Below are 19984 nucleotides of genomic sequence, written 5' to 3'. Positions count from 1 at the left end.
ACATCCATCTGTCTCTCTGCTCTTGCCGACGTCAACATGTCTTGCCAGCCAACGCAGAGGTATCCTGTTTCTTTGAGTCTCTGCAGACGCCAATGTCTCGACATCGACGCCGCCCAGCTGCACGAGGCCGCGTTTGACGTCAAGCGCAGGCGCAGGCACCACCGCATGCGCAGACGTCGCCCGCCCGCCCGCTGGGCGCCTTTCTTGCGTCCAGCAGACGCAGACTGCCCCTCGCTCGATTCGGGCAGCGGCCACCATCAATCCATCAATCATCCCCCATCTCCACGCTCGACGCCCGCCCCCGTGTCCATCATGACCCGCTATCGACGCCGACAAACGTGGAGCCGCCGCACCAAAATCTGGGGTAACGAACCGCCCGTGGCGTTGGCGTACTGGAATCGGAATCGACGGAATCGGAAGCGGATTCCTCGTCAGAGCAACTACCCGGCCCCTCCTCCCTCTACGGTAACGGCCCTCCTCGCTTCGTCCAATGGCGCAGCAATCATTGCCCAATTACACAGCATTCACTACGTCAAGGCGTCCGTAGGCACCATCAAGAGGCTTCCCCGCGCGCGCCGCCCCCGCTGGCCGGCTCCGCGGACTGCTTCACGGCAACACACGGCTCGAGCCGACATGCGAGGATAAATATAAAGACCACGTCTTCTTCGCCCAAGCAGATGAAAGATCCGTATCTCACAAGCCGTGCGAGACACCCAACCCAACGGTGAAGCAGCATCGTGCCCTCGCTTGCCATGTCGTACCAAGTCGTGGGCATCGCCATCTTGGCCGCTATCTATGCCCTGATCAAGTTCCTCAGCGCCACCGACGTGCCCCGCATCAAGGGTCTCCCCGAGATTCCTGGTGTTCCCATCTTTGGCAACTTGCTGCAGCTCGGCGTCGACCACGCCCGCGTCACACAGAAATGGGCTCGCAAGTACGGGCCCGTCTTTCAAACGCGACTCGGCACCAAGGTATTTATTTACATACCATCTGTAGCACATCCATCGTCCCATGATACAGATAGATAGCTGTGCAAGCAGCAAGCTGACCTCCACCTCCGTCCGCAGCGCATCATCTTCGTCAACAGCTATGACAGCGTCAGGCACTTTTGGGTTACACACCAGTCGGCCCTCATCTCTCGCCCGACCTACCACACCTTCCACTCGGTCGTATCCTCGTCCCAGGGCTTCACCATCGGCACCTCGCCCTGGGATGAATCGTGCAAGCGCCGCCGCAAGGCCGCTGCCACTGCGTTGAACCGGCCCGCGACGCAGTCGTACATGCCCATCCTGGACCTCGAGTCCACTGTCAGCATTAAAGAGCTCCTCGACGACGCCAAGGGCGGCACTGTCGACGTCGACCCCAACGCCTACGTCCAGAGGTTTGCGCTCAACACGTCCCTCACCCTCAACTACGGTTTCCGCATCGATGGCAGCGTCGACAGCGTTCTACTCAAGGAGATTACGCACGTGGAGCGCGAGATTTCCAATTTTCGCTCCACCAGCAATAACTGGCAGGATTATGTCCCCCTGCTGCGGCTGTGGGGGGCCCAGAACTCGACGGCCAAGGAGTACCGGGCCAGACGGGACAAGTACCTGACGGACATGCTCACCAACCTCCAAGACCGCATCGCCAAGGGCACGGACAAGCCGTGCATCACCGGAAACATTCTCAAGGACCCCGAGGCTAAGCTCAACTTTGGTAGGCGCCCGGGATTCACCATCCCCCCCCCCCCCTTCGCAACAGATACGTCCACGCTTGCCACGCGATTAAAGTGCTGATCGGAACGAATGCAGCCGAGCTCAAGTCAATCTGCCTTACCATGGTATCGGCTGGCCTCGACACAGTCCCCGGCAACGTCATCATGGGCCTCGCGTACTTGTCGACGGAAAGGGGCCAGGCGGTGCAGGCCAAGGCGCTGAGAGCCATCGAGGAGGTGTACCCGAACGGCGAAGCGTGGGAAAAGTGCCTGGTAGAGGAAAAGGTGCCGTACATTACGGCGCTAGTCAAGGAGACGCTGCGATACTGGACCGTAATCCCCATCTGCCTGCCGCGGACGAGCATCCATGACATCCCGTACGAGGGCACCGTGATACCGGCGGGGACCACGTTTTTCATGGTTCGTCGACTACGTCTTCGTGCGCAGGCGTTGAACGAAGATGCTGACGAAACATGCCAACAAAATAGAACGCCTACGCGGCCGACTACGACGACGCGCGGTTCAAGGAGCCCTACGAGTTTGTTCCGGAACGTTATCTCGACGACAAGGAGGTGGGCACGCCGCACTACGCCTACGGGGCCGGGTCGCGCATGTGCGCCGGGTCGCACTTGGCGAACCGCGAGCTGTACACGTTTTACATTCGCATCATTACGGCGTTTGAGGTTGTGCCGGCGCGGAACCACGCCGACGCGCCCACCATGGACGCCATCGAGGCCAACAACACGCCGACGTCGCTCACTATGGACACGAAGCCGTTCAAGGTCGGGCTTCGGGCGCGGGATGAGACCAAGCTGCGGACGTGGATCGCGGAGGCGGAGGAGAGGACACGGCATCTGTAACACCATAACCCTTGTACACGAACACACCGGGACGTGCAGGCTGGCGAGCCGTCGATGGCACATGCAACACTCGGCTACGGCCCCTGGTTCTTTTGTTGGTCTCACATGAAGCAGGCATGGAGGGCAGCGCCGCGCTGCAACGCACATCGACATCTCTATCACTCAGATCGTACCGGTACAACGCAGCTTCAGCACCGAGAGGGCTCGAAGTGGACCCTGCCTGTGTGCGACACACGAACGACACTGCAAGGTCGAAATCGGGCACGATTCAAGTATATGGAGGCTTATGAGGACGCATATAGGCAATGGCAAAGAGAATCACCAGTGAGTAGCACTGTTAAGAGTCACGCATGCTTCTATTTTCACCCCTTGGAGTTTTGCCAAGTCAAGCATCGCCAAGGCATCGGCTTGTACCCGCTGTCGAAGACACCAGTGTAGTACGTACGGCCGTGCAGTGTAACCCTACCTCTCGAAGACACGCATATTTATGCAAGAATCCTCGTACACCTCAAGTAAAGGGCATGCCTTTACGCCCCAACCGGGCCGCTACTTCAGTCATCTTCGTCGTCATCTTCGTCGTCGTCATCGTGATCATGGCGATGCTTCTCACGGTACGTTCCATCTCCATCCTCATACGTGCCACGGTTACCTCGACTTCGACGGGCTGAGGTCTTGTGTCCTCGGTCTCCCTCATACCAGTGAGCAGCCGCATATTCGTCCGAGTAATAGCCCTTCTCTTCGTCCTCGTCTTCCTCGGACATGTATTTGTGCGAGCGGGCGTCGCGTCGCGAACCCGCGACGGAGGGGGCTCTGTGGTCTCGTTCTTGAAACGAAGAAGAATACTCACGTGTGTCTCTGCCACGGGCGCCGCCGCTCCGACCACTTCTTCCCGAGCTGCTGAGCAGGCTGGAGTTGCCTTTGGGCGTTTTCGGGCTGCGGTTTTCCTTGCCATCATACTTGCTTCGACTTGGCGTGTCTCGGTTCCAGGATGTAGCACGCGGAGATGGAGGGTCGCGTTTTGGCCGGACCTGGAGAAGGTCCTCGTGGCGGGCGTGGTCCTCGCGAACCATTTCTCTACGCGCCGTGTCCTCGTCCCTCTCGCCGGTGGCAAGGAAGAAGTAATTGTCAAATCGCTCGATGGCTTCGGACACCAGTTCGAAATGCCTCTCGTCCAGGACGGGTTCTGGGTCCGATTCCCCGACACCCTTGTTCGACTCGCCCTGCTTCTTCGCCTTGGAATCAAAGTCCCCGGCCGCGTTCTTGTGGACGTCGTATCGGGCGAGCGATGACGCGATCTGGAAGGCGTTCCGAATCTGTCGCCCGTTCCACCTCACAGACTGGGACGTGTTTTTGTAGTGCCATTCTGCAAAACGCAGGATGCTGTCCCTTTTGATCTGCAGAGACGGCTCCTTCATGTCGCTGTCGGCCAGCTCCCTCTCCTTCTTCTCCTCGATTTCTTTGAGGTGACGGATGTTGACATCGAAGATGGCTAGGGTGCGTTTGAGGTTCAACCGCTCGTAGTACAAGCTAATGTGAATGCGAGACTTGAAGGCTTCGTCCAGGGTCCCGACTCGGTTCGTGGTGAGGAACAAAATGCCGCTGTAGTACTCGAGCACCCGCAAGAAAACTGGTCAAGGTTTTAGCCAACACTACTCAAAGACCAGGGGTGGGCTATGTATGGCTCACCGGAAACGAGCGCGTTGCGCTTGAGGTTGGTCATGTCCCGCCTCGCCAAGAAGATGTCGGCTTCGTCGAGAAGCAACACGCAGTCCCAGAGATGGGCGAGGCGGAAGATCTCTTTGAGCTCTCCCTCGACCTCCTTCGGGGTAAAACCCAGGTCGCCACAGGTTATGTGGAACAGCGGCTGGTTCTTCTCATGGGCAATGGCCTCGGCAGTGGCCGTCTTACCCACGCCGGGCACTCCATGCAGGAGGATGAACAAGCCGGAGCCCTTGCCCTGGATGATATCCTGGTTCAGCCTTACCAGCGGGTGCTGACGCTGTATGTGACGGTTCCGAAAATGGGCTTCGACCAGCGACTTGAGCATGCGCTTGTGGCTTGGGTTGATCTTGAGGTCCCTGAACAAGGCCCGCTGCTCGGCTGGATTGTGCAGCGACAGGACGTCGACTTGAAGGAAGCGCCGCTCCCTGAGTGCGTATACCGCGACCCGACGAGGCAGGAGCATGATGTCCTCTTCATTCTCCAGAAGCTTCAACGCCCCGCTGCGCGTAGCTTGAACGAATGCATCGTGGTCGTTGAGATAGTCATTCTTGCGATGGACGTGGACACCGTCTTGTCTCTGCGTAAGATCGCTGGCCGAGTACCACAGCTCGCCCCTGTCTCTGTCGGACCAGTGCGCGAGCTGGAACTTGTCGAGACCCTTGCTGTGGAACTGCGTCCGGGTCCCGATCTTGGTGGTCTTGGGCTTCCAGCCCGGGTTATGCTTGAAGGCCTCCACAAAGTCGAGGATGACGGCGCTGTCGATGTGCTCCGGGGGATCGTCGGGGCCCTCGTTGCTCTCGCCGCCGCTGCTTTTGCGCTGCACGGGGATCGTCCACCCTTCGTAGTACATGTGGTTCTGCGTGACGCAGGACAGGAACGAGCTGCCCTGCCTCTTCAGCTCCGCCCTGATCCTGTCGGCGCCGTCGGCGAAGCGCAGCGGGTAGACGGGCAGGTCCGTGATGTCCTTTTCCCCCCCGTACGCGCTGATCCTGTGCTTTGCCTTGACCGGCCCGAAGGACTCGCCGTTGTAGTCGATGCTGTAGGAGCAGAGCTGGAGGACGTCTCCTCCGAGGTCGAGCCTGGTGTCGTTGAGCTGCGAACGACCGTAGTATGGCCTCGATACGTGGTATATCCTCCAGAGTGACTGGTAGTCGCGTCCTGATCTGACGCTGGTCGATCGCCAGTGTGGCGAGTAGACCAGATCACCCGGCTTGAACAAAAGGTCGAGGTCGTTGAACCGGACCCTCGTTCTCGACGTGCCGTCGAAAAGGTTCTCGAGCGGCTTGAGGTGTTTTTCGACAAAGTTGACGTAGCAGCGGAGGTGTCGCAGCGCAGCAACGCCCTCTTCTCTCGTGGGACCTTCTGCGTTCGAGTCAGTCTCCTCCTCCTCCCGGGCCCCCTCGCTATCGCTGCCGTCACCCTTTTCGTCTTCTCCCACTCGCGTCTGCTCAACTTGTTTCTCCACGGCCTCCGTCTCCTGTCCGGAGTTGTCGTCCAACTGCTCAAGCTCGGCCCACTTCTCCTCTAGATCCCGCAAGGCCTTGTGCATCTGCGGCTGATAGTATAAAAGGCAGCGAAACGGCCGGAAGAAGGTCCTTGGGCCGTCTCGCAGCCACTCGCCACCGGGTCCAGAGAAGGTCGCCAGGTGGTCCAACACCACGTCGGAATTGATCCGGATCCGCTGCGACCAGGACGCGCCGGGATTCATCACCTTGGTCGGGTGCTCTTGCGCCGGGCTCCTGCCCATCGTGCTTCGCAGTATCCTCTCCGCCTCGATGTCGTCCGGCGTGGTTGGGCTGGCGCGGAGAACTTCGATGATGTGCAGGCCGTCGTCCAGGCCGTAGCGGTTCTTGAAGTGCTCGTAGTCGACCTCCCTGTAGTCGACGACGGGGGGCCTCTTGCGCAGACGCGAGATCCATTTCTTGGTTTCTTCTTCGCGGAGTCTGTCCTGCTCTGCGGCTTTACCGGCTGCCTGTTTCTTGGCACGATCTGCGCGCCTGGCGGCGGTACGATGTGCCCTCCTCGTTATTATTGGTGGTGATGATGAGCTGCTCCAACTTGTCAGTGAGCTGTCGGATTCATATCCGATCAGCAGGTCCGGGTCGTAACGCCTGGGCACTGAAGCGGGCTGATCTCCATTCGAGGACTCCATTGCAGTGTCCTTTACCGTCTGAGTGAGGTCTCTCCGTCAGCGTTTGTCTAAAATGTCTGAATATGTGGCGTCGCAACACGAACCGCTTTCTCACTTACGATGCAGTCTTTCTGCGTTGTAATGGTGGTGATCACCTCGCGAGACAAGCTCGGCTGACGCTATGCGTAGATCAAACGAGTTAGTTACCGTTGTCGAACTGACCGATTTGGGCAACAGCTCGCCTTCACTTCGGCCATGCTTTCGCTCGTCGTCTGGCAGCAGGTCTGTCTAGTCTATTGCAAAATGAATCGAACGGTTGTATGTCGGGAGCCAACAGCCAACAGCAGATCTAGGCTTCTTTGAAGACCGGGTGAACCATACAAGCAAGTAGAGGGGAATAATTAACGCGACAGACAATTCAGAGGTCCTCAACAGAGCCGCATTGCCGCTCAGCCCCTCCATGGCTGCATCAACCAGCATCACGCGGGCGGGGTGTTTGTTGCTTTTACGTGACATTGCATCTATAGCTGAGGACGGCCATGGCCCCCCCCTGCGAGGTTAGCTAGTGGATAGGTTCCGAAACTGGGATGCTCAGCTCAGCCCATCGATCCCTAATGAGGCTTTTGGCGGTTGACGCAAGACAAGTGTTTCCAATCAAGGACATAGCCGGCATGTTCGTTCCGTGCAGCCGGCTGAGACGGGCCGTTGCGAAATGTGATGGATGTGTTTGTGATGGAAAACGTGCTTGAGTTCACAGGTTTCTGCTGCTTGCCTTGACCCTGTCAACCCGCTTAGGTATCAGCCCGCTCATGCGGGCTGACTGCTTGACATCACACGTCACATTTTACTTTTCAACAGAAGGAGCATCATATCTTTCCCCGGCGCTTAGTCGTTGGTTCGCATCTTTGGTAGCATATGATAACCGCGCGAACCGAGCACATACAGCGGCTCAACGGCCATGGGAAAACGTGACTTTGGGTGATGCGCAGGCTGCACCCCCCTCGCCTTGCTTCCCTAGCGGAGAGACAGGTCTTTCGCAATTCTACACGGCTCGCGCTTCAGAAAACCTTGGATGAGCATTTGTCGGCATAGGGTGCATACTCTACTTGCATTCCATATACTCATCTGGAACAGCGGATCTTATATATGATGCCCAAGGGACAGGGGCAGCGGAGCACGAGGGCCGATGATGCCGAGACGCAGATTGCGGCATCATTTGTCACCGAGAATGCGTCCGAGATCCATGAGGCCTTTGGTGGCTCAGCGAGGTACAATGACGAGACGGGCCATTTTGAAGCCCCGACCCAGTACAAGTAAGTCTTTCTTGCATATATGGTCTCTTGGGGGGGCGCTAGGTGGGCCAAGAAGGCCTCTTCTCATGCAAGACACCCGCAGGGCTCTGTCCGTGGCTCTTCAAGAATACGTCCTGTCAAATGACCTGAGCATGGGGCTGGTGCTCGGCCCAAACGCCTCTGAGTCGTCCTGGGACGCGCTGTTTGAAAAGGTCAACGACGCAGAAGCTCGGCTGCACGGCACGGAGAAACGCCCTCTGGAAATCTTCAAGAAGATGTGGCTCAAGGTGGGCGAGAACCAGGCAGTCATCGATCCGTGGCTCAGCCTCATCCCGGATAGCTACGGGCTGGCGGTGGTCAGGTCTGCGATTGCCATCATACTAAAGGTCATCCCTCGTTCCGTTCTGTATTGCGATGCTTGATGTGTTACCAGCCCTGACTGCGTGCAGATTGCGCAAAAGTCGGCCGACGCGCGACAGAAGATCTTTGACACTTTCAAAAAGATACGAGACACCATCGGCGAGGCCAACTCCAAGAGGAAGAGCTTTCAGACAGACGTGGATGTCAGCCGCTGTGCTGCTGCTCTGCACGAGTCGATCGTGGATGCTATCGAGAAGATGTTCCAGCTCCTACCCTCCCCGAAGCAACCATTTCAATGTACGGATATACCACCTTTCATCTTGTCGTGGCGGGGGCTAATGCACACATATTGCAGGGAATAAGTCATTGTTCAAGATGAGCAAGCACAAGAAGAGGGAGAAAGTCGAGAAGGTAGACCCAGATGAAGTACTGGAAAAGGTTGAAGCGTCTGCCCTGGAGCTTGTTCGTGCCGTGGACAGGCGGCGCGACGACATCCTTGCCCGAACGGGGCAGGTGACCCAGGACACCAACAGCCAAGTGACCATGATTATGGGATGGATCGTAACTGAGGCGGATATCGGCATCAAAGAAACCAGGAAAGTGGTCGGCGAAGTGCAAATCCAGGTGGGAGATGTCGCCACGGACGTCAAAGATGGCGTCTGCTTGTTGAGAGACATTCGAGATGGGCAACACACCTATTTTCGCTTGAATCGAGAAGAAAGTTCGAAGACGACTAGGATGGAGAGAACGATACAAGTCATTCAGCAGGGCATGGATAGGTTGATGATGGATGACAGGCAAGTGGCCACCGACGAACTGTTGGCGCTCTTGCTCGAAGAAAGGAAAAGTACGCCATTACCTTTCTCAGGGGGTGTTAGAGAAACTGGCTGACTCTGTTGCAGAAAACACCATGCTTAAACGTCGAAACAAGGCTTTAAGACAACGACAGATTGGCGACACGAGTTCCCCTGCCGCGACCACAGCAGTCGTCACAGTGGAACAGCTCGTCGAGATTATATGTCGGCCGAGGAACGGCGGACAAGACGTCGACATGGACATGGAGTCTGTTGTTGATGCTCTACACGAGAACCTGGAACGAGTGATCCGGCTGCGCTCTAGGATGAGTGTCCATGCGCAAGGGCAGGCGCAGTCACTTCTCCATCAAGCTCGGTTTCTCGCGTGGCTGGAGCGCCAACACCCGGACCTCATCTCCGTGGACGGCAACATTCCCTCGAGCGTACGCGACGCCGTGTCGGCAATGTCGCTCTTCTGCGCCATCTTCGTGCTGAGCCTGTCCAAGCTCGAGCCGGACAGCGTCATGGTGCATTTCTTCTGCGGCCTGCACCCGTCGCCGAGGGATGCGTGGTGCGGGCCGAGCGGCCTGATCCGGCTGCTCATCGTGCAGCTCCTGGCGGCGCTCGACGACGAGGACCTGCTGCGCTTGAGCTTCTTGAACCGGCGGAGCCAGATCCGGCGGCTGGAGGAGCATAGTCTGAGGGCGCTGTGCGAGCTGTTCCATCAGCTGCTCCGCCAGTTCCCGCCGTCCAAGACGGTGTATTGCATCGTCGACGGCGTTTCTCTCCTGGACAGCGGCGAGTTCACCGACGACTTGGGTGTCGTGCTGGGCGCGCTCGAGTCGATTGTGCGCGACGACGATGAGCTTAGGGTGGTGTTCAAGGTGATGCTGACGGTCTCGGGCCGGAGTTCGCTGCGCCTCAGGAGACGCGTGAGCGGGTCACGCTGCATCAACCTTTCGCCTAGGGATTCGAACGCCCGCCCGATGACGCAGAGGTGGCTGGACGCTGCGATATCACGGCCCTCTACGCCGCTGGGTCGGTCTGTCTCGCGAGGCCGACGGAGTGTGAGTTGTTCGAGACGCGTGAGCGTCGAACGGGAGGAGGGGCAACGAGAGGAGGAGCAGGATGATGATGATGATGATGATGATGACAATAGCGAGGTGTCCAGTGCCTAGGATGAATGCCACCTCTCGAGTCATACTGGTATATCACTGCTGTCAGGCCAACGGCCACAATGCGAGCACTTTGCCCACATAGCTCGTAGCATACGATGGCTTCCCATCCCGCGCGGCTGGGCCATAGCAGTGCCGGACGCGATATGACACACCTGTTGGACGTTATTGATCTCATCTTATTCGTACAAAGTACTTCGTACAGTGTCATTAATTCCCTTTGACGTGGCCATGTGTACTTTAAACATGATGCAATGTGCGATATTGACGACAGCATATGACACTGTGATGAAGCATCGTGCCGCCTCCGAATGCTCGCTCCCCGAGCCAGCCGTCGCGTCGTGCAGGGTAGCAGGAGCGCGTGCGTGCGGGCAAGCGAGGTTTGGAATCGCTGCCATTGCCATCGCCACCGGCCCGCGCGTCCGCAATCAGGTGCCTGCGTCTGTGGCGTCACTGACAGGGGGGGGCCCCCTGACGAGCAGCAGTGCGGGGGGGCTATTAGGGCGCTAACAGTGGCGCGCGTAGAGGGTCCTCGCACTCGGTCAAGTTCGTATTGTCCATCGTTTTCAGATGGTCGGTCCAGTTTGTTCATCACTCGACGCCCCCAAAACGATATCCGGCATGCCTCGTCATGAGCACCCACCGGCGTCGAGCGGGCTGTGACGGAATCGTGTCGTCGGGTCGTACAGACCTGCCTGTCTATCACAAGCATAAAGTAGCATGCACAGTGTGGGCGTGCCGCTGTCAGCACACGAGGCCATCATTTGCCGCTTGCCGCCGCGCGGGGGGGGGAGGGGATCGGATCCATCACCAGTGAGACCTTGCTGGCCCTGATGGATGGATGACGATGAATTTGGCAGGAGGCCTGGCCCCTGTTCCCCCCTGGCCTCCAGTTTCAATGGTTGGCAGCGGCAGCGACATGATGGGTGGGCTCCAGCTCGACCGGGCAGGCGCTAATCAATGATGACGACGGGAGGGGCGGAGCACAGCCTGTACTGCTGGAGCGAGTGGCATGTGGTACGCTGGCAGAGCTTTATTAGAGGAAAGGCTTGTTGCTGGCATCGTGGATGCGCGGAGTTGAGTGTACATGTTGATGGTGGACGGGAGCCTGGAGCACTGATCCCTGCCCAGCTACTAAGTTAGCGCCCAGATCCATTAGGTTTTGCCCGCCGAAAAACCAAAATCCACAGGCGGCTAGGTAACAGTAGCTGGAGCTTTAGTAGGTGGCCATTGGCGAGCAGCCCGCGTCATCCGTCGTCGCATTCAGCACCACCTCACCATTGAACCCCGTCACCCGCACCTGTCGCTGTCCGCTGTCCGCTGTCCGCTGCCGCTGCCCCGAGGCCCGGTTTGGGAGGGGGGGCAGGTGCTCCGCTTCCGCTGCTAGGTGCGGCCCTGGTCGGCGTGCCGGGGCTGCTGCTGCTGCTGCTGCTGCTGCTCATGGTGCTTCCTTTTGCGCGGCGCTTCTTCTTGTCTTGTTTGCTTGTTGCACTTGCTCCCTCCCTCCCACCTTTTTCTCCGCATCCCGACCCGTCCCAACCGCCAGCCAGCCAGCCAGCCAGCGAGTGAGCTGGCCAGCAAGCATCATCCTTCTCGCAACCTCAACCTCGACCTTCAACTTTTACCTCGCCTCGCATTGCCTCGCATCGCCTCGAATCTCACCCGCGCGCGCGATCCGAGCTGCCGCCTTCGCCGCCAATCTCCTTCTCTCTGCATCCGTCGCCGTTTCATCCGCACCGCATCTTCCCATTGCCTCTCTCTCTCTCTCTCTCTAGCAAGCCCGAACAACCGACGAACCGACCCAACACAACGACTGCGTGGTGGCGAATTCGATTTCCATCGAGAGCACCACACGCTCTGACCTCGCCTCGCCAGCCGCCCAACAACACAAGACTGCACAGCGCAACACAGCGCAGCAACAGCATCAACAACCGCGCGGCGGCCCGGGCTGGCTGCTGCTGCCATTTCGCCTGCTCGTCTCCGTGCCTGGCGGCCTTTTCTCTCCCCCACACACGGCTCTCATCATGCCCCGTGGTCCGACGTCGCCTGCCACTCGCCTCGTCTGACTGCCGTCCGGTGCGCTGTGCTTCCTCTCAGCCCATCCGTCCCATTGCCGGCTTTGATTGGGCCCAAGGTGGCTTCCATTCCAAGCTTGTTGGGCTCGGTTTTGCGAGACAGGGGACCAACAATTGCCAGCCGCCACCCACGGACAGAACGAGACGGCGTATTGGCATCTGCAGTCGGTCATTGTTACCTACTAAGCTATTACGCTGCACTGAAGTAGGTACCTACACTACGGTGCGGTGCAGGCGGCGACGGCCGCCCGTCGCGTTTTCCATCTCATCACCACACGCAGAGCTTTGGTCGCCTGCTCCTCTACTACTGCCTTGTTTGTACCCTGCCTGCTCCGATCGCTCCGTATCGCCCCCCCAATCCCTGCCGCCTTGCTCCTCCTTCGGTCCTTGCTTGGCCGCCCGGCAGCCAACGAGGCAGGCACCGAGACGCTCGGCTTGACGGACACCCGACGACTCTCGACCCATCCATCGCTTACCCTTCGTGGTGATCAAACCTCGGTCCTTCTGAGCTCCAGCCACCATGGAATCGTATGTCTATCCTTCTCCTCCCCCCCTTCAACAAAATTCTTGACCACACCGCCTTCGTGTTCGTCTTGCCAGCATAGCATGTCTTGCCTGGACTACAATTGTCTCACTCGCCTCGCTTTGGCTGAGACATTCGAGTCCTTGGACGGCCTGCTACGCGGACTAGCCATAACGATGCTCTGACGCTGGCATGAGAGCATCATATATCCATGGCTAACATCCTGTCCAGCTTCATCCACGTCGCCGGGTGGTCGCAACACCATCAGTCCTCCCCACGACCATCCTCGGGCCGCTCCTTTGGCCATCTTCGCTCCCTCTCCTCCGTCGCCCACACTACCTCGGTCTCGTCGCCCCCGTCGCCCGGCCCTCCCAAGTCGAGCCCGTTTCCCAAGTCCTCGTCGACGTCGCAGCTTCCCGGTGTTTCGCTCAAGGCATCCCTGTCGGCGCCCATTCTCGGCAGCGATGAGCTGAGTACCTTGCCCGACCCGCGGAGACGCGTTTCCGACTTGGACGGCGACAACGGACGCTCCCACTCGACCCACCATCCCGATCTGACCGACGAGGTGGCGACCCTGAGCACCAAGCTCATCAATGCCATCAACCACCAGACGATCCTCGATGATACCTTGTCCGCAACCCGCCACGAGCTGCAATCCGCCCGCGACCGTATACGCGAGTTAGAGCGCCGCAACCAGTCGCAGCGGGACATGATGGCGGGCGACGTGTGGGTTCGCAAATCGAGCCTTGATCATGAGCGGAAAGCCATGCAGACGGATAAAAAGCTTGTCCTGGCACGGCTTGCCGAAGAGACGGCCAAGCGACTTGATGTCGAGAAGGAAAAGAAGCGGATTGAACAAGAGCTCGAGAACCTCACAACTGCCCTCTTCGAGGAGGCTAACAAGATGGTCATTGGCGCCAAGGAGGAGGCCCAGGCTCAGCACGAAGCTCTACAGCGGAAAAATGATCAGCTCAAGGCGCAGCTCGCCGACTCGGAGAGCCTGCTCAAGTCACAGCAGGAGCAGTTGTCGGAGCTCAAGCAAGTCCTGGAGAACCTGGCCACGGAGCGCGACGACTTGACGACGGGCACGACGGCCCCGCCGTCACCGGGAGTGCCTCGCTTCGACGCTGTAGAGGTGGCTGCTGCCGCCCTCCCGCCAGGCTCGGCTGAATCGACCGCTCCATGTCCCCCCTTGGGGCTGCAGCACCTGCTGCAGCCCGTACTGCGCGTCGACCTCGGCGCATTCGACGACTTTATGACCCTTGCCCATCTGTCGCAACAACGGCGCGGAAGCCGCATCTCGTCGGGCTCCATGGGAGGACTGGCGTCGTCGACATTTGGCCTCGGCGGCGGCGGCGGCGGCGCCACGTTCAGCTCCCATCCAAACGCATCGACGGCCTCACTGAGCACCGCGACAGCGAGCAGCAGCGCCCCTCAGTCGCCCAACACGCCCGCGTCCACAGCCAGCATGGGCTCTATCGGCCAAGGCGGGGCCCCGATTCCCAATCTCAAGGACACGAAATTCTACAAGCGCGTCCTGTCCGAGGACATTGAACCCACTCTCCGCTTGGACACGGCACCGGGCCTGTCGTGGCTCGCGCGACGATCAGTGCTGGCGGCCATTGCGGACGGCTCGCTCGTGGTGGAGCCCGTGCCGCAAGTGGCCACGACGTACGTGGCCGCCAGACCTCAGTACTACCCGTGCTCGCTGTGCGGGGAGGCGCGAAAAAGCGAGGAGCATCTGCGCACGCATCGCTTCCGTACAAGCGAGGCCGAGTCGGCGCAACGCTACCCGCTGTGCAATTACTGCCTCACACGCGTCCGCTCCACATGCGACTTTGTGGGTTTCCTGCGCATGGTCCGCGACGGCTACTGGAAGATGGACGACCAAGATCACGAGAGAGCGGCCTGGGAAGAGTGTGTTAAGCTGCGCGAGCATATGTTTTGGGCCCGCATTGGTGGCGGAGTCGTCCCCGCGATCACCCATGCAGGGGTACCGACTGCCGCTGGTGGTAGTAATCCTCACGACATGGCCGCGACGACCGACAAGGAGCCGCGGCTCAGCCAGGAGCGCGCTGCTGGGACGGGGCTCTCGGACGGGCGCGCGGCCATACCCGAGCAAGATGAAACATTGCGTGACGCCGACGCTGCCGCTGCCCACGGCGCGGAGCCCAGGGAACCCCAGACCCCACCCGAGCAAACAACGGACAGCAACGCAAGCGATGACGCCAAGAAGCCGACGCATGCACCGGATGAATCGACCAGCGACGAGCCGCAGCAATCTGCGACGAAGCTTGCCACGAACTGATGGCGTGCTGCCCAACGAGGCGGCCGAGGCCAGTTCTCATCATCGCATCATTCGCGAGCATCATAGTACATGACACTTGTATCAAAACTAGAGTTTTTCTTGGCCCGTGCGGCGGACAGGCTGCGCAAGTGCCGAATGACAGGCACGGGAGAGGAGCCGCCGCCCATGGGTGCATTTCAGGCGTTTGGGATTAATAGCAGCAGCGGCAGTAGCAGCTTGTGGGGTGGCTGTCGCGTGTTTCTTCAGTCCGCCCCCCTGCTCTTGGTGTTTGGGAAGAGGCGAAAGACTGGACGGGACCGGACGGAATGGGGGAGCGGGACTGGAAGGGGGGAGGCTTTGTTGCGACATGACCTGTATGAGTATCTCGGCATCTGTGGCTTTTTCATGTCTTGAGGGGTATTAATAGAAGAAGAAGGCAATGATGAACGCTGCGAAAGGTGTCGCAAACCCTGGACGTGGGCTCTTACGAAATATGCGTGTGCTCTAACTTATTGGCGCCGTGTCCCAGGCACGTTTTGCCTTTTTCTGCAGCCAACAGTGAGTGGGCGGGTCACCATCACCATGCATGCGTCATGAACAGGGGGCGGTCGTTCGACTACAAAGTTACGTGGTAGAGTACATGAGAGAGATAGATGAGTGTTGGGGGCTTGAGGTCTTGCCTGCCGCCACCGCGAGAAAGAGAGAGCCCCAGATGTGGCGATGTCGACGCCGCCTTGCCCTGCCCTGCCCTTTCTTTTCTTCGTCTCAAAACGTTCCCGGTCATCATGCACGGCGGCGGCGGCGGCGGCGCCCCTCCCTCTCCTGCCGATTGAGCCATCCATCGTCGTTGGTGCGTGATATTAGATACGTGGTAGGTAATACTACAGCCGCCGCCGGTCCTCACGGCGCCAGGCGCGAGCGCGTAAAGAGGAGGAGGAACCCCGGGCCCGCGTTACAGCTCGTCGCGGACGGTGGCCTCCTGGCCCTCGCTGGCGGGCTTGGCCTTGGACCACTCCGACTCCTTCTCGCCGTCGCGGCTCGCGGCCGCGTCCTGGGGTGGCTTGGCATCCCCTGCCTTGACTGTCTCCTTGTCGACGCCCTCGACGTCTGGGTGCGGCGGCGCGACCCCAGCACCGGCGATGTCGGCCGGCCACCCGCCCTCGGGCATGGGGATCTCCTTGCCCATGTCGTCGACGACGCGCGTGCGCGTCTCGTACTTGGTCTTGAACTCTACCTTGCCCTGGAGCTCCTTGACCTGCTCTTCGTTGAGGATGTTGCCGTCCTGATCCCGGTACTCGATGCGCTCCTCCTTGGACACCACCTTGGGCTCGGCGGGAGGCGATGACGGCTTCGCCTCTTCATGGACCTTTTCTTGCGCTGCGCTCTTCTCGAGCTCGCCCACGTTGCCCGACACATCGGCCGTCGGTACGGCGCCCGTCGAGGAGCTCACATCGACGACGTGTTGCGACGAGTATGCCTCATACTATGTCCAAGTTCACATTAGTGGGCCTGCCCTCGCACATGTTTTCTTCTTCTTCTTCTTCTTCAAGGTCGTCTGCGTGCACGACCTGGCTCGTTGATATGGCTCATGTGCCACGCTGCGGGAGCTGCCGCTGGGGAATGACCGTGGAGTCACTTACGGTGTCAAGGAAGTTGTTGCAGTCCCAATCCCAGGTGCCGAAGAGCTTGACGCGGCTGCAATCGCTCTTGGTCCAGTGGTTGCCGTATGCGAGCGGCGCGTACAGGGTGAAGGCGGCGATGGAAATGGTCAGGAAGCTGACGGCGGCAATCTTGTTAAAGAAGGCGCTGTCGCGCGCGCCGGCACCGGGGATGCGAGCCGTCAGGTAGTCGAACATCTGGCACAGGGCGATGACGGCAAAGTAAAGCGCGGGGAAGTAGTGGTGCAAGAAGAGCTGGCGCTGCATGAGGTAAAAGGGGAAGTAGTGCAGCGCCCAGCCCAGCACGTAGGTCCCGATCTCGTAGTCGAAGCGCTTAAACGTGGTGCTCGAGTAGTCGTTGCAGCTGCGCTGCCAGCGCAGGATTGCGATGCCCTTGAAGAGGACCCAGGCAACAATGGCGAGCGATGTCGCCCACCAGATGATGGGGTTGCCAATGAGGTAGATTTGCGTGTTGTGCTTGCCCCAGAAGTTGATGCCGCGGCGCAGAATGGGCCACGATTCGGGGCGCGAATCCCAGGCGTGCGACTCGGTGAGACCAGCATTGGTGCGCCACATGACCTGCTGGAGCTCCCAAAACTTACCAAAGAAGCCCGGGTTGCGGTAGTTGACCTTTTCCGTGTCCTCGCCGAGCAGCGGGTGCTCGTTGTACTCAATGTACCACAGGCTGTTGGGCATGCTGCCGCCGCGGGCGCACGTCACCTCTTGCTGTTCCGACGCCCAATCGGGGAGCTTGACCTTGTGGGAAAAGAGCACGCAGCCCGTCATGACGTGCACGAGCCTGAACTTGGTCTCGATGGTGCGGAGGCGCTCCTTGGCGATGGCGCCGTCCGACTTCTTCTTGACAATTTCGACGCGGAAATAGTCATTGGCGTCGCCCTCGAAGCCCTCAAAGCCATATGCCGAGACCTCGTTCTGCCAGTCGGCCTCCGTGATGGGAGGTCGCACGTCGTGGGAATGCAGGCGTCGGTGGGTGGGCTGGTGATAGAGCCTGAGGACCGCGCCGTCCTTGATGTACTCGGGTGCAGGAAGCTTGTCCCATGCATCAGTGCCGTTGATGGGCTGGCCGTCGATGCCCAGAGGCTGCGTCTGGTTCTCAAGAAGCCAGACGTTGTTGTCGTCCTTGTGGGGGTACAGCGTGATCTGCTGCTGCTTGCTACCGGTCGGGTACATGAGCGGGTGCGAGTGCAGGTAGCCACCTTGGGTATTGACGTGACGGATGGAGACGCGGCTGCCCAGGACGACATCGGCGGCGACGTCCTTCATGCCCTTGCTGTTGAGCGTAGCCTGGAACTCGGAGCTCATGAAGCCGTCGCCGTCGCCAGGGTTGACAAGGCAGACGAAGTGAATGGCGAACATGGCCATGTAGAAGGTGATGGGAATGACGATGAGGCAGAAGACGCGTGCCATGAAGTGCTTGGCCCAAATGCGCTGCGCGTCTGTCAGCAACACAAGTCCATGGTATCTCTCGGGGGCGGGGAGAATTGCATACCAGAGTGACGTTCTTGTTGTCGCCCAGCAGGACCCAGAGTTGCACCAGCGTCAGGGCACCGACCCAGGCGATGGTGAACAGGCCCACCCACTTGATACTGGCAGTGGTGCCCAGTCCGAGACCTGTCATGACCAGCCAGAACCACCACGCTGGCTGGAAGGCCTTGGCGGGGCCGAGCTCGTGCTGGTTCGTGAAGCACGAGAAGGCGAGGGCGGTAAAGGCGGTTGCGGCGACGAGGGGCGAATCGAGTAGGATCAGGCGCGCCTGTGTGAGCAGGCCGTTTTCTGCGTAGCATCGTTAGCCAAGCCGATGCTGTCGACTGCAGAAGCGAGCGTCGCTACGTACCAAAGACAATGAGGCTTGCACCCATGGCAGACGTCGTGGTGCGACAGCCGACGGCCTTGAGGGTCAGGAACATGAAGGGAGCTAGAGCAATGCCGCAGAGAGCGGGAAACATGCGCATGGCAACGTAGGGGACGCCGGGTTCGAGGTAGTCCTTGCCAATATCCTTGAAGTCGAAGTTGCCGTCAAAGCCAGCCATCCAGCCGGTCAGGGCGATGAGCATCTTGGCCAGGGGCGGGTGCACGTCCATGAAGAACTTGCCCTTGATGTATTTGGAAGCAAAGCCGCCGAAGCTGGCACGACTGTTAGCACACACACGATGATTGACGAGACGGGATGTGATGGCACGGACTGGACCTCGTCAAAGACGACGCTAGAGGGCTGGTAGATGCGGAAGACGCGGACCAAGGCGGCCAGAATGGTGACGCCCAGGGCGACGACGTAGTCAGAGAGCGGGAGGAGAAAGACATCGTTGTCGGCGACGCCATCGGACTTGTACGAGGTGTTCTTCTTGGCCTTGGTGGCCTTGCTCTTGGGCGGCGCGGGCGAGGTCGCGGGCGATGGCCTCTGCGCCGGCGGGGGCTGGGGACTCTTGCCCCGGCTGGAGCTCGGCCTGGCCATGTTTCGAGACAGTTGCGTGCGCGAGACGGATCGGCCGGGGGTGTCGAAGCCGCAGCGGGATCGCAAAAGGGGGGGGGAGCGAACAGTTAACGAGAGTCGCGAAGGGAACAGACGGGGGTGCTGGGGTGGAGTAGCAGCGCCGTCATGAGTCGATGGAATTAAAAGTAGAGAGGAGAAAGAATGCGCAATCAAACAATCAAGCGATCCGGACGGACGAAAGGCCGTCGACGGTGGCTGATTGGATTGGGACGGGAAGAAAGGAGACGCAGGCCGTGAGAGCGTGGGGAGGAGGAGAGGGTAGAGTTGGCGACAAAGGGGGTCGGTCAGCTGTGGATTGGATTTGGACACCTCACCTCTCTCTCTCTTTCGCTCACGAGCTTTCCCCCAAGGGTTGCGTCGCTAGGTCGTCCGCGTCTGAATGGACGAGCTGAGCGCGTCCAGCTGCGGCCGCCGCCGGAAGCGTCCCGGCCACAGTGGCCATTTAGTGGCTCCCGTTTGCGCTGGATTGGCTGGGCTGGCGGGCCACTAGTGGCGGCGGAGTGGCATGCCCTGGACGCTCGAGCTGCTGCTGCAGGTACCTGAAATGGACGCCAGCTCAGGTTAGCACACTTGGCACAGTACCAAGTGAAGCGGCGCCACCAAGGGGGAAGGGTCTCTGGCTGGGCTGGTACAGCGGCACCAGTGCAGATGCCACCTCAAACCTCCGGGGCACTCCACTGCAACCAGGAACCTGGAAGCATGAGCCCATTTGTGGTACCTGTTCTACCGAACCGTGGTGAGGTTCAATGGCTGGATGGAGAATTCAGGTTCCAGGGCATGGGTCCCGCCCGTTCCCCTGCTGAGTGCTTCAGAGCTGCTTCTAGCGCGCACATCAGCCACAAGCGGACCCGCTATTGGCCACGGGCTCCTTCAGATCACAAGCATCTGTGGCCCTA

At 59.7% G+C, this 19984-nt stretch overlaps 6 protein-coding genes across 8 annotated transcripts; 4 read left to right on the top strand and 2 right to left on the bottom strand.

The window, feature by feature from the left end:
* The first annotated feature begins 82 nt into the window (after positions 1 to 82).
* JDV02_008082 (Phenylacetate 2-hydroxylase) lies at positions 83 to 3900 on the top strand. 2 transcript variants are annotated; one of them, XM_047989645.1, is made up of 4 exons: positions 83 to 971; positions 1068 to 1701; positions 1797 to 2119; positions 2188 to 3900. In XM_047989645.1, exons 1-4 carry the CDS (start codon positions 753 to 755, stop codon positions 2557 to 2559), a joined length of 1548 nt encoding a protein of 515 aa, XP_047845649.1. In that variant the 5' UTR covers positions 83 to 752; the 3' UTR covers positions 2560 to 3900. The 2 variants fall into 2 exon arrangements, with proteins under 2 accessions (XP_047845649.1, XP_047845650.1); XM_047989646.1 differs by having other exon boundaries at positions 1797 to 3900.
* JDV02_008081 (uncharacterized protein) lies at positions 2911 to 7127 on the bottom strand. Its single transcript, XM_047989644.1, has 4 exons — positions 6655 to 7127; positions 6517 to 6591; positions 4246 to 6451; positions 2911 to 4186 (listed from the first exon to the last, which is right to left on the bottom strand). The coding sequence occupies exons 1-4, from the start codon at positions 6667 to 6669 to the stop codon at positions 3111 to 3113; spliced, it is 3372 nt and encodes a 1123-aa protein (XP_047845648.1). The 5' UTR covers positions 6670 to 7127; the 3' UTR covers positions 2911 to 3110.
* Positions 7128 to 7561: 434 nt separating this feature from the next.
* JDV02_008080 (uncharacterized protein) lies at positions 7562 to 10062 on the top strand (the record flags this gene model as incomplete). The annotated part of the gene is made up of 5 exons (XM_047989643.1): positions 7562 to 7725; positions 7808 to 8090; positions 8154 to 8361; positions 8420 to 8911; positions 8967 to 10062. 5 exons carry the CDS (start codon positions 7562 to 7564, stop codon positions 10034 to 10036), a joined length of 2217 nt encoding a protein of 738 aa, XP_047845647.1. The 3' UTR covers positions 10037 to 10062.
* A 2566-nt stretch (positions 10063 to 12628) lies between these two features.
* SEC2 (rab guanine nucleotide exchange factor S2) lies at positions 12629 to 14939 on the top strand (the record flags this gene model as incomplete). The annotated part of the gene is made up of 2 exons (XM_047989642.1): positions 12629 to 12636; positions 12863 to 14939. 2 exons carry the CDS (start codon positions 12629 to 12631, stop codon positions 14937 to 14939), a joined length of 2085 nt encoding a protein of 694 aa, XP_047845646.1.
* Positions 14940 to 15008: 69 nt separating this feature from the next.
* JDV02_008078 (uncharacterized protein) lies at positions 15009 to 15332 on the top strand (the record flags this gene model as incomplete). The annotated part of the gene is made up of 1 exon (XM_047989641.1): positions 15009 to 15332. One exon carries the CDS (start codon positions 15009 to 15011, stop codon positions 15330 to 15332), a length of 324 nt encoding a protein of 107 aa, XP_047845645.1.
* A 177-nt stretch (positions 15333 to 15509) lies between these two features.
* Positions 15510 to 19345, bottom strand: PMT1 (Dolichyl-phosphate-mannose--protein mannosyltransferase). 2 transcript variants are annotated; one of them, XM_047989639.1, is made up of 5 exons: positions 18781 to 19345; positions 18432 to 18721; positions 18087 to 18370; positions 16559 to 18025; positions 15510 to 16401 (listed from the first exon to the last, which is right to left on the bottom strand). In XM_047989639.1, exons 1-5 carry the CDS (start codon positions 19047 to 19049, stop codon positions 15871 to 15873), a joined length of 2841 nt encoding a protein of 946 aa, XP_047845643.1. In that variant the 5' UTR covers positions 19050 to 19345; the 3' UTR covers positions 15510 to 15870. The 2 variants fall into 2 exon arrangements, with proteins under 2 accessions (XP_047845643.1, XP_047845644.1); XM_047989640.1 differs by having other exon boundaries at positions 15510 to 18025.
* Between the last annotated feature and the right edge of the window lie 639 nt (positions 19346 to 19984).

This window comes from Purpureocillium takamizusanense, chromosome 8, assembly GCF_022605165.1.
Source record: "Purpureocillium takamizusanense chromosome 8, complete sequence".
Classification (NCBI taxonomy): Eukaryota; Fungi; Ascomycota; class Sordariomycetes; order Hypocreales; family Ophiocordycipitaceae; genus Purpureocillium; species Purpureocillium takamizusanense.
The sequence above is the reverse complement of the archived record's forward strand: the minus strand, read 5'-3'. Positions and strand labels throughout refer to the sequence as shown.

Bases quoted from the DNA above. Each gene is read 5' to 3' on its own strand.
- JDV02_008082 (XM_047989646.1), top strand. From the start codon at position 753: ATGTCGTACCAAGTCGTGGGCATCGCCATCTTGGCCGCTATCTATGCC. The intron at 972-1,067 runs GTATTTATTTAC...CTCCGTCCGCAG, and splicing joins AAACGCGACTCGGCACCAAG to CGCATCATCTTCGTCAACAG. The intron at 1,702-1,796 runs GTAGGCGCCCGG...GAACGAATGCAG, and splicing joins CGAGGCTAAGCTCAACTTTG to CCGAGCTCAAGTCAATCTGC.
- PMT1 (XM_047989639.1), bottom strand. From the start codon at position 19,049: ATGGCCAGGCCGAGCTCCAGCCGGGGCAAGAGTCCCCAGCCCCCGCCG. The intron at 18,026-18,086 runs GTATGCAATTCT...ACAGACGCGCAG, and splicing joins ACAACAAGAACGTCACTCTG to CGCATTTGGGCCAAGCACTT. The intron at 16,402-16,558 runs GTAAGTGACTCC...ACTTGGACATAG, and splicing joins GCAACAACTTCCTTGACACC to TATGAGGCATACTCGTCGCA.
- JDV02_008081 (XM_047989644.1), bottom strand. The intron at 6,452-6,516 runs GTTCGTGTTGCG...GACCTCACTCAG, and splicing joins GCATCGTAAGTGAGAAAGCG to ACGGTAAAGGACACTGCAAT. The intron at 4,187-4,245 runs GTGAGCCATACA...AACCTTGACCAG, and splicing joins GCGCAACGCGCTCGTTTCCG to TTTTCTTGCGGGTGCTCGAG.